Source organism: Helianthus annuus, chromosome 9 (genome assembly GCF_002127325.2).
Source record: "Helianthus annuus cultivar XRQ/B chromosome 9, HanXRQr2.0-SUNRISE, whole genome shotgun sequence".
NCBI lineage: Eukaryota > Viridiplantae > Streptophyta > Magnoliopsida > Asterales > Asteraceae > Helianthus > Helianthus annuus.
In genome coordinates this window covers 166883814-166895610 of record NC_035441.2, presented here as the reverse complement: position 1 = coordinate 166895610, position 11797 = coordinate 166883814, and the positions used below count along the sequence as shown (strand labels likewise).

The following is an 11797-nucleotide window of genomic DNA, read 5'->3' as shown; positions in this document are numbered from 1 at the left end:
GGTCAAATATAATACGTTCTCGCTCGATGGTATAAATTCGAGTTACTCTACGTTTCGACCCGCCACGATGCGTTAGGGGTAAAATTGCAACCTTTGATGTGAATATGTCTTTTGATTACACGTGTCATGTCAGTTTTCCCTTTATACATGTTTTATGTTTTTTTTGTACGTTTCTTATGTATGAGTCGAGTCACATAAATACGTTATGATTGTACTGTATAAATTCGATTAATTTATATTTTGAGCCAACCACAATGCTTTTTTTTGAACGGCCAACAAAAAACTTTATTCATTAGCAAGCGGCTACACCAAATATACATAGTACACCAATTATGATACACCAAAGAAAATCAAAACAAAACAGCCCATCCCAGTTACCCACTATTACATTAACCAAAAACGTCGAAATTCTTCCATTTCTCCGGAGTTAAACCAGCTTCCTTTGATCGATTTTTAACCCATAAATAGCTCATAGCCTTTATTTCCTCCAAAATGCTCGTTACTGTCGGATATATACCATTGAAAATCAGTTTATTTCGTACCATCCATATGCTCCACATTGTAACGTGAACAATAGCATTTAAAGCCTGAACAATAGCATTTAAAGCCTTCTTCTTTTTCTTGGAGCCTGAACCATTCAAGTGCAAATCCAAAATGTCCTATAAACTGAATACAAAAAAGTGTGGAATTTTGCACCACTGAGAAATAAGAGACCAAACTGTTTGAGCAAAGAAACAGGACACAAACAAGTGATCACTCGTCTCGGTATAATCTCCACATAGTGCACACATAACCGAGTTAACCTGGATGTTTCTTGCCTGAAGTGCAGCCCTGGTAGGTAATCGTTCCTTCTTTGCTCGCCACGTGACAAAACCCACTTTTTTCGGGACCCAACTATTCCACACAAACTTGTAACCGGGCTCTAATCTACTGTACGCGTTGAGGATTTCTTTGATGCTTCTAACTGTGAATTCAGCCGATTGGTGTAAACCCCATTTTACACTGTCTAAATTAGACGAGACCGACACGGATGAAAGGATGCCCATCAATCCCGATAACTCCCCTGCTTCTTGCCCTTGCTGTCCCAACTGAACTGCCGAAAGCCTCCAACCCACAATACCAAACAAACTGGGAAACCTCGTATGCTATGGTTCATTTCCTAGCCATAAATCAAGCCAGAATGAGGTGTTATCACCGTTACCCACCGAGACCCGAATTACCTTATGAAGGTCAATGCCCTTACGACTTAGGTGTTGTTGGATATTAATAATTTGTTTCCATTGCCCCGGAATAGATAGCTTTGCAGGAATCGCCGACCAAGACCTTGAATTGTGGTGAATAGCCCAAATGACTCTCTTCCAAAGACCTTTTTCCTGTACTTTAAAGCGCCACCACCATTTTGCCAACATGGCTAAATTTGCGTCCATTAATGATCCAAACCCAAGCCCACCATATTCAATTGGAGCAATCACTTTATTCCATGCAATCCAATTCATTTTTGCTTTTTCCTCAGATCCTCCCCAAAAAAAGACTCTTCTCAATCTATCCAGACAATCAATAACTTGGACCGATGCTTTATACAGGGAGAAAAAATATGTTGGCAAAGCATTAAGAACCGCTTTCAACAATGTGACTCTCCCACCATAAGAAAGTTGCTTTTCCTTCCAAATCTCTAAACGATTCCTGAATATATCGATAACAGGTTTTCAATTTTTTGCAAGGTTCATATTTGCTCCCACCACCAAACCCAAATGCTAAAAAGGGAGATTCCCACTTTTGCACAATTGCACCCAAGAAAATTTGCCATATTATCAACATCTTGTTGGTTTATCCCCACTCCAAATACACTACACTTTTTGAGGTTAACTTTCAACCCTGACGCCAAGTAAAAACACCTCAGAATACGTCTTAGGTTACTCGAATTTTCTTTCGACCATTCGCCAAGGAAAATGACATCGTCGGCGTATAAAATGTGAGAGAGCATAGGTCCGTTTGAAGTACATTTGAGACCTTTATATAAACCGATCGATGTTGCCTTTTTCATAATCCCCGAAAGAGCTTCCATAGCTATTAAGAATAGAAATGGAGACAAAGGGTCTCCTTGCCATTTTCATATGATAACCACAATGCTATTGAGTTAAATCGAATACATCAAAACGCACGTTTTCATATGATGTACGCATCACATAATACTTGGAACAATTCATTCGATGCTTTCAATGTACTTGCGCCGCATCGCATGCGAATGTAATTACTAGTTAATAATAATAATATTAATAAAAATAATTGAAGTTTTATTCTGCATTTCTTAAAGGAAGGAATGAACTAATAAACAACTTTCCAACGAATGAAACATTCTTAAAATAGAAGGAATTCATTCCTTATAAAATACTTTATTCATTACCACATAATAATAATCAAACGTGTTTATTTTCATTTCATCCTAATGACCCATTGTATTTCGCCTTGAATTCCTTTGTACCAAACGCTACCAAAATATCAACAATGTCTACAATATCATCAAAGATGGAGACTATTAGGGTGATAAGGGAGAGGTTTATAGCGATGAAATGTATACGGGTAAGACACTCAATCTTGTAGATGGAAACTAATATGGTCGTCGAAGAAGGTTGATCAATGGAGAGGGTGAACAAAGATCATAGCGTTTAACAAGGTCATTTTTCTAAAGCTAAATGATATTACTAATAATACTAATGGTTTGAAACCGAGTCGAACGGGGTTTTAACTGGAACTGATGGCTTGGTGGCTCGGGTATGCATCCAACTATGACCGTTATGGAGAAGGGGGTGCATTTGCTTGATTGGGGGCACCTCAGGATGCTTATCCGGTGATTTAGTTGTGCGTTTAAAAAAACGCCATACTAACATTGGTAATATCATTTTTTATGTCAAATTAGCATAACATCTGCAAATTATTAAGATAAAACATGTCAATGACACTAATTCGGCCTCTTCAAACTATTATCATTACTCAAACTGTTTATTAGAAGACTTTTTGGCTGATATGTGATGAAAGGATACAATTATTATAGCAAGATCAACCTTTGGAATACAAAATTTTATGTACTTTTTAGAAATTGAGTGTTTTACACCGACCATGTAACTAAGATACGAAAAACAATATATGGATTCAACTACCGAATTATAAACATACTATCATGTGTAGAACGAAAATTTCTCTCAAATAATATTCCCATCAAAATGGACAGGACAGATCATTGACCTTAAATCCTTATTATACGCATTAAATATTGGCTTTAAACTTTAAATACACGATAAAAATGCCATAAGGTCATAACTAATTCAACAAAAACCAAAAGTCAGATACGCATAAACCCTAATTCTGAATTAACATGAGTTCTGTAAATACAGCATCAATTAAACATGTTACGTTGTTCTAAATATATTTTATAATAATCCTTCTAATCAACATTTGAAAAAAAAAAAATGTACGCGCATTGCGGCAGGATATTATTTGAAAAGTCGTTAGTATAAAATTTGAATATTCTTTTGTATAAGCAAAGCATTTATCCGTAGCATACATCCTTAGCAAGGCCGTTTCAATGATTTTGGAGGCCCTAAGCGAACTACAAAGTCGGGGCCCTATTAAATTGGTATAAAGAAAATCAGCAATTGAGATTAAAATTTGAGACATTGAATAACCACATCGATGATTTTTCCTAATGTCGGCCCTAATTTCGCCCAATTCGCAATCAATTTCACATTGGTTGCTAAAAAAAGCCGCAAGTAACTAGGGTTGATGTGTTGCGGCGCTGCTTTTGGATTCTGAAATGAAATGTGCACGAGCAATGTGAACTCCTAGAGTAAAATCCTAAATCATGGGCCTAGAAATATTGTTTAAATGAGCCAAAAACAAGTATAACATTTGAAAAGAAAGAAATTTTGGAGGCCTTTGTTTTTTGGTGGTCTTAAGCCTTAGTCTAGATTAATAAGCCTAACGACCAGCCCTGATTCTTAGACTACATCAACATACACAATATTAGGCAGAATAAATAATATTTTTAACATACATTATATCAGGCACAACCATTGATAATCAATTTGTTTTAAGTTTAGCGAACATTGAATTTTAAGAAGGAGAACAGGAATAAAAATTAGAGGAAATTAAAGAGTTTGTTGAGAAAATAATATTGGGGGAACACATAAAAATTAATTATTAACTATTATGTCAAAATAATTTAAATACTTAAGATAACATAATATTTTCTAGAGGAAGGTTCATTGGAGAACACTAAAAAAGTGGGGAACAGCGGGGAACCGACTCAAACGAACTCCGATTGGACTCATTCCAGCGTCGTTGGAACCAGCTAGTCGAACCCTAACTAAGATCTCTTAACCCTAACCCTAAATACTAACTGCTAAACTCTGAACGCTAAAGCTAAAAAATAAGGCTAAAACATGAGCTAAACCGAAAAATCTAAACTATAAACCCTAAAAGCTAAACACTAAAGGCTAAACCTAAAGCTAAACCTGAAACCCTAAAGCTAAACCCTAAAGTTAAACACTAAAGCTAAACCCTAAAACTAAACCCTAAAAGCCAAACCCTAATATATTAGGGTTTAGGGGTTATGATTTAGGGTTTAGGGTTAAGAGATCCTAGTTAGGGTTCGACGAGCCGGTTCCAACGCCGCTGGAATGAGTCCAATCGGAGTTCGTTTGAGTCGTTTCCCTACTCTTCCCCACTTTTTTAGTTTTCCCCCATAAACATCACACATATTTTCTATTATATAAACTAAAATACACTTAGAACACTTAAATATGTGTATTCTTTATTAAATTAGCTTTTACCTGGACAGAAGCGGCAGAATTTCAAAACTGAAATTAAAAAATCCCTGCACAATCAATAATATATGCTAACAAAAATAAATATTAATACATGATTATGCACAATCAATAAAAATCCCATAAAACTGAAATTAAAAAAATCACCTGCAGAATCACATAGGGTATTGGTAGCCGTAGCCAAGCATCGCGTCGTTTGCCGAATCGTTGTGAACATTCTTTCAATATGTGTCCGGTAAGTCGGTTAAAGAAGTCAGTCGCAACGTTTTGAGTTGCATATTTAATTTATTTACATATTTCACAACGCTTTGAATTGCGTATTTAATTTATTTATTATATGTTTTAAAATCATACACGTCTGCGTATAAAAGCCCAGTCGTATGAAATTAGTATAGGAAAGGGTGTGTTGTATTATATGTTAGGATGTGTTTTTTTTTTTGTGTATATAATATACTGTAACCGACTTTTAAACGAATACGTACGAACCTCAAGATATATAATATAATATTTTTATATACAATATATAATATAATTTTCTGCCGACGTGACTTTTAAACGAAAGGATATGAGTTAAATTGCTTTTTGTAGTTATATATAATGACTATTAGGAAGATAATTATATTGCTAATTGTTTACAAATGACTATTGTAGGAAGATGATTTTGAGAATCTTGATCACATTTCCCGTAAATTTACTAAGATTCTAGTTTTTGTATGTTAAATTAAAACATTATTTTTTTTTTCATTATTTTCATGAATTTTTCTTTTTTTGTTATAGCTGTAAATTTGAAAAGGACAATATTTTTTAAAACAAAAAAATCAATTTTGATTAGATCCTTCTGTCTCATGGTCTTCAATCCACCACACCCTTTCTTATATGGACAAAAGACTGAAGTATTCTGCACCTAACTAGACTTGTTCTCATTCTCTCTGCCAACACCCCTCTCTCTCTCTCTCTCTCTCTCTCTCTCTCTTATCTCCTTAGTGTAAGTGATCATCACTCAACACTAAAAGTATAAGCATGGAAGTTGTAAACATGAGAGATCATAAACTACAAAATGATCATCAAACTTACATGAAGAAGCTAGAAGCAACAACACTACAAGAAACTATCCAAAATCCATCTCCACCACAAACCGCCACCGCATCGCCACCATCGGCATCGCAATCTCCTACCCATGAGTTCTCATTCACCATTTCTCTCAACCCTAATCCACCACAAAAATCTACACAAGATGGTCACAAGTACAACACTTATATTGATAATGACAATGACAACCACAACCACAACCACCGTAGCTTCACGCCACCACCTGAACCATTGACCGCCATTGACCTATCTCCGGCCGATGACATCTTCTTTCATGGTCACCTCCTCCCTCTCCACCTTCTCTCTCATCTCCCCATATCCCCTCGCTCTTCAACAAACTCAATGGACAGTTTTACCCTTCCCATGAAAGACATTTTAAAAGATCAAAACAACCCTATTGGAAACACTAGTTTTCATTACCACCACCGGAACACCTTCTCTGAATTCAATCTACCCAACAACAATGTCACTCAAACAAGACCAAAGTCGAAATCTTTCTCAATCTTTAGCCGACCCAAGTGGAAAAAAGGATCACTTGATGAAAGAGAAGTAGACCATGAAAACCAAGATCAAGAAAGACACAACAACTCCAAGAAAAAGCTCAAACTAGAAGTGGCTCAACTCATCAAAAGGTACATGAAAATGGTGAGACCTTTTATGTCATTTACAAAGGCGAAGAGGCCGAATACCGAGTTTAACCGGCAGCCGCATTCCTTTTCTGGTAACTTGGTGAGCTCCAGAAGTAGTCTGCCGGTGGAGATGAATAGAAGTGACCGGAAAAGAGGGAAGTATTCAGCTCCGGTGTCCATGAGAACTTCTCCGACCAATAGTGGGATACTTCATGCTTCAGGAACTGTAAGTCCAGCCAAAAGCACAACTAGTGATAGCACCATGGAAGAATTACAAGCTGCCATTCAAGCTGCTATTGCTCATTGTAAGAATTCAATTGCCATTGAAGATAAAGTTCAACCTTAAAGTTACTAAATAAATAAATATTCAAAAAACTTGCCCCTTTTTATTCAATATTCTTCTTAATTGTTGTATATAATAATAATAATCTTGTTATATATTCTTATGTATAAGTGATTTTTTATTTTAAAACGTATCATTATATGTGTTCTGGTTGTATACATGAACATAAACAATAAAACAAATCAGTTTGCATATTAAATTAGATATAAAAAAAATAAGGTTTCTGGGATTTGTGTTGGCCACTAAAGATATTATTATAGGCAGAACCCATGTATGTCATTTTTTGATGTTCAGAAAATATTTTTTTATATGAACTTCTAGTATATATGATATTATATTCTAATGCAATATATTGTTTTCATTCACGATATATCAAAGTTTAAAGGGTGGCTTCAACCAATATCCATGGGAGGTGGAGGTCCCAAATTTTCTTGTTTGAAAAATGCAATTTGCTGTATTACCAATAAACGACTAACGTCATGTGTTTGTGGAGCCACTATATTATTCACATTCATATTCATATTTCCAGTCAAATTAAATTGTTATTATCAAGAAAATAAAATAAAACACTTTATCTATTTTTAGTGTTATCTCCTCATAATTTCCTATAGTTTCATATTATTGACATAATGCCATTTATAGGAAAACTACCTACTCTTTTTTCCATCCTATGCTTATCCTCTTCTCATTCCATTTTGATAAAATTTCTTGTATCTGATAGCCACAATTTGTTCTTCAACAATATTGTTAATAAGTAAGTTTTTTTTTTTTTTTTTAATTTCCTATAGTAGTTTGGTAGGCTATTAATTCTTTCATTAGGATGCATTGATAAGTCATAAGTTATTCTCGTACAAATATATTCATGAATTTGAATTCGTTTGATATGAAAATTAATTGTCTTAAAGTATATGTTCAAAGCGGCGAATTGAATACACATGATGCATAATATTCAAATTACTATGAGAGGGCCGGCTCAATTATTTTGGTGCACTAAAGCGAATTAAAAACTCGAGGCCTTTTTTCAAAAAAATACTATTTGCGAAAAATCGTCATTTACTCGAGCTTGGGACCGGCAAAATAAACTAAAAGGTTTATTGTTGGCAAAGTTAATTTTTTTTTTTTTTTTTGTACTTGTATACACTTTTTGTATGTGTAAAGATAAGTTCAACTCAGTCCAAATATCATATATATATATATATATATATATATATATATATATATATATATATGGGGGTTTAAATGAGAACGCTAAATATTGTGAGAACCGTGAGAACAAATGAAAAAACTATGAGAACTTGGTCAAAAACAATTCAAATTCAAAATTTTTTTCTACACTTATCATTATTATTTGAATACAATGTTAGAAATTCAAATTACACGTTTAAATTTACGTGAATTTATAAATAAAGAAAATTTACACATGTGTAAGTTTGCCGTTTACACATGTGTAAATCTGCTATATTTACACATGTGTAAAAAATCTAAAAAGAATAATTTTAAAATGAGAAATGAATTATTTGATGTTATAAATTCTTGTTTTGATGTTGTATCTTAATTACAATGAGGTTTGTATAAAAAAATTGGTTTTGATTGGTTTTTTCATTCGTTCTCATGGTTCTCGCAATATTTAGCGTTCTCAAGATAACCCTCCCCTATATATATATATATATATATAGTTGGAGGCACTATTAATTTGAAGGCTTAAAGCCCAAGCCTCAAAATACTTGGGTTTTGCCACCTCTAGTATGAGTAAATATGTAACTTCTCTCATTGTATAATTTTTTTTCTTTTAAAGAAAAAACAAATTTTACATGTTTCCGTTGTCCACAAAAGATTAAATTTTATCTTGATAAGTGTACAACGAATTATGTTGTTGTGTGGAATAAGTTGGCGTTATAAATCTTTCCGCGTTAGTTGAACCTGGCTGAATCTGTATATGAAAATTCACTTATAATAAATTTATTATACGTACTGTAACAAAATCAACTTATTATATGTTCAATTAGGTACAAGAAAATGCTTTAAAACAACTTGACGAAAAAGTTGTACTGATTACATGCATTAATTATTATTGATGATTTTTGCGAGGTAAATAATAAATTTATAATTAATGTGAGAAACATAAATTTGTATACATAGTAGTTATATGATTAATAAGTTTATTATCATACAAACATAAATATAGCATCACATCACAAAAATACTTTTTATATTTGTCGATTTATAACGATTAATTCTACAACATAAAAGCCAAAGAAAAATTGTAATCTTAAACTAATCATGAAGCAGAAGTTTTATAGTTGAAGATAAAAAGGTAATGATGGTGAAAATGATTCGTCAAAGTTGGCCTACCAAAGAGTGTTATTAAACTTTTTCTGATTTCTCAATAATTGAGTAATTATCTTCTATATTTGTTTTAATCTGAAGATTATATATATTTTTTAATTACAACGCTTGCTCCTACACTATTATACTAATATTTCTAAATTAAGCGTCTATGTCAAGGTTTGAACCTAGTACTACTTTTTTAAGAGACAATACATTTACCAAGTGGGCTAACCCCACATTGGCTAATGTGAAGATTAGAGTTAATTACACAAATGGGTCCTGTGGTTTATACATAATTTCGCCTTTGGGTACTAACTTATTTTTTTAACAGGTTTAGGTTCTATGGTTTCAATTTTGTAACACCTTTGGGTACTAACACCAAAATTAGTTAATTAATGACTAAAATACCCTTGCATTTTTTTAAGTTTATCAATGTAACACATTTGGGTACTAACACCTAATTTTATTTAGAGTTAATTACACCATTAGTCCCTGTGGTTTATGAAAAGTAACAAGGTCAGGTACTAATAGTTTAAAATAACGTTCTAAGGTTCTAACTTTTCAATTTGTAACAATCTGAGGTATTAACACTAACTTTTGTTAACTTTTCTGTTAAGTTTGAATAAAATTACTAAAATACCCTTTTAACAACAATAAGGGCCATTTATATAATTATAAATTCTCTTTATCTGTAATACAGGGATCATTTGTATAATTAAATTTATCCCAAACTTTGATTTTTTCTTTTCTTTTATTTTGTTCTGACAAATAGGTGTCGAAACAATTTCGATTTTGGTTTCAATTTTTCCTTGCAACAAAATCCCAGCGATAACCATCCCCTTTCATTTTCGATCTTACTTTCATAAATGTTGTGGCAAAGTTCTCTGAAACCCATTTCCTTTTTTGAGATCAAAGTCAACCAAAGCCACAACTTCTTTATCATCAGAAATAAAATTACTTAAAGTACAACTTTAGGTGAGGAGCAATTGTATCCATCATATACATATTCAACCTGTTTTCATCTTCATCTTTCAATAATTTCTTAAATCCTTTCAAATCAACTCTTGTAAACAAACTAAAGAACACATAAACAACAATAAACTATTATATCCCAATTTAAAGTCGGTAGTTCATTTATATGGAGCAACAATCCTTATCTCTTAGTTTATAATTATCTCTTAGTTTATAATCAAAATCAAAGCCTTAAATCCCATGGTGCCCCAACACCCTTCAAATTAGATGAATATTTCACTCACGATCACAATCAACTCCGACCGTTCAAACCCTTTTCAGTATTAGTCTCCGGTAAACTTACAAATCAAACCTTTTACTCGACACCTACAATATCAAACCTTCTTCTTCAACGATTCAATTGACAGATCAAGTGCATAGCTCGTTGCCGACCAATTCACATAAACATGGGTGGGTGAGAATAGAATCTGGTGAAGAACAAAATAAAAGAAAAGGAAAAGTCAAACTTTGAGATAAATTTAATTATAATGATCCCTGTATTAAGATAAAGATAATTACATAAAAGGCACTTATAGTTGTTAAAAGGGTATTTTAGTAATTTCATTCAAACTTAACAGAAATGTTAACAAAAGTTAGTGTTAATACCCCAGGTTGTTACAAATTGAAAAGTTAAAACCTTAGAACGTTATTTTAAACTATTAGTACCTGACCTTGTTATTTTCCATAAACCACAGGGACTAATGGTGTAATTAACTCTTTTATTTAAGTTTAAATCAATTTTACAAAATCTATTTATTTTTTTATTTTCATTATTTTATTATATCTCTTAATTAACACAAACTCTATTTATTTTTTTTATTTTCATATTTTTATTAAATTTCTTATTTAACATAAAATCTACTTGTTACACCAGTATTTTTTTAAATAGATTTTTTAAATAAAATCTACTAGCTATATAGTTTTATGTAAATTAAATTTTAATTTTCAGTTTTGGATTGAAATGATTGATAATAATAAATATCTTTCATGTAAAAAATATTAAGCCATTTTTAACTCGTTTTTTGTTTATTTACATTTTACTATTTTAGAAAATATTTAATTTACATAAAATCTACTAGTTACACCAGTAAAATCTACTAGCTATATAGTTTTATGTAAATTAAAAATCTACTTTACAAAAAAAAAAAAACGAGTTAAAAAAAGGCTTAATTTTTTAGTTTTATCTAAAATACCTAGCTATATAGTTATATCTAAAATACATAGCTATATAGTTTTATCTAAAATACCTAGCTATATAGTTTTTTGTAAATTAAATATCTTTCTAAAATAGTAAAATGTAAATGAACAAAAAAACGAGTTAAAAAAAGGCTTAATTTTTTTTACATGAAAGATATTTATTATTATCAATCATTTCAATCCAAAATTGAAAATGAAAATTTAATTTACATAAAACTATATAGCTAGTAGATTTTATTTAAAAAATCTATTTAAAAAAATACTGGTGTAACAAGTAGATTTTATGTTAAATAAGAAATTTAATAAAAATATGAAAATAAAAAAAAATAAATAGAGTTTATGTTAATTAAGAGATATACTAAAATAATGAAAATAAA

General features: G+C 31.8%; 2 protein-coding genes across 2 annotated transcripts; one reads left to right on the top strand and one right to left on the bottom strand.

Annotated features, from left to right (window-relative positions):
• Positions 1-285: 285 nt before the first annotated feature.
• LOC110876696 lies at positions 286-1496 on the bottom strand. The gene is made up of 4 exons (XM_022124858.2): positions 1221-1496; positions 737-1145; positions 543-628; positions 286-303 (listed from the first exon to the last, which is right to left on the bottom strand). The coding sequence occupies exons 1-4, from the start codon at positions 1494-1496 to the stop codon at positions 286-288; spliced, it is 789 nt and encodes a 262-aa protein (XP_021980550.2).
• A 4207-nt stretch (positions 1497-5703) lies between these two features.
• Positions 5704-7038, top strand: LOC110879452 (BRI1 kinase inhibitor 1). The gene has a single exon (XM_022127912.2). It carries the CDS (start codon positions 5844-5846, stop codon positions 6885-6887), a length of 1044 nt encoding a protein of 347 aa, XP_021983604.1. The 5' UTR covers positions 5704-5843; the 3' UTR covers positions 6888-7038.
• The last annotated feature ends 4759 nt before the right edge of the window (positions 7039-11797 follow it).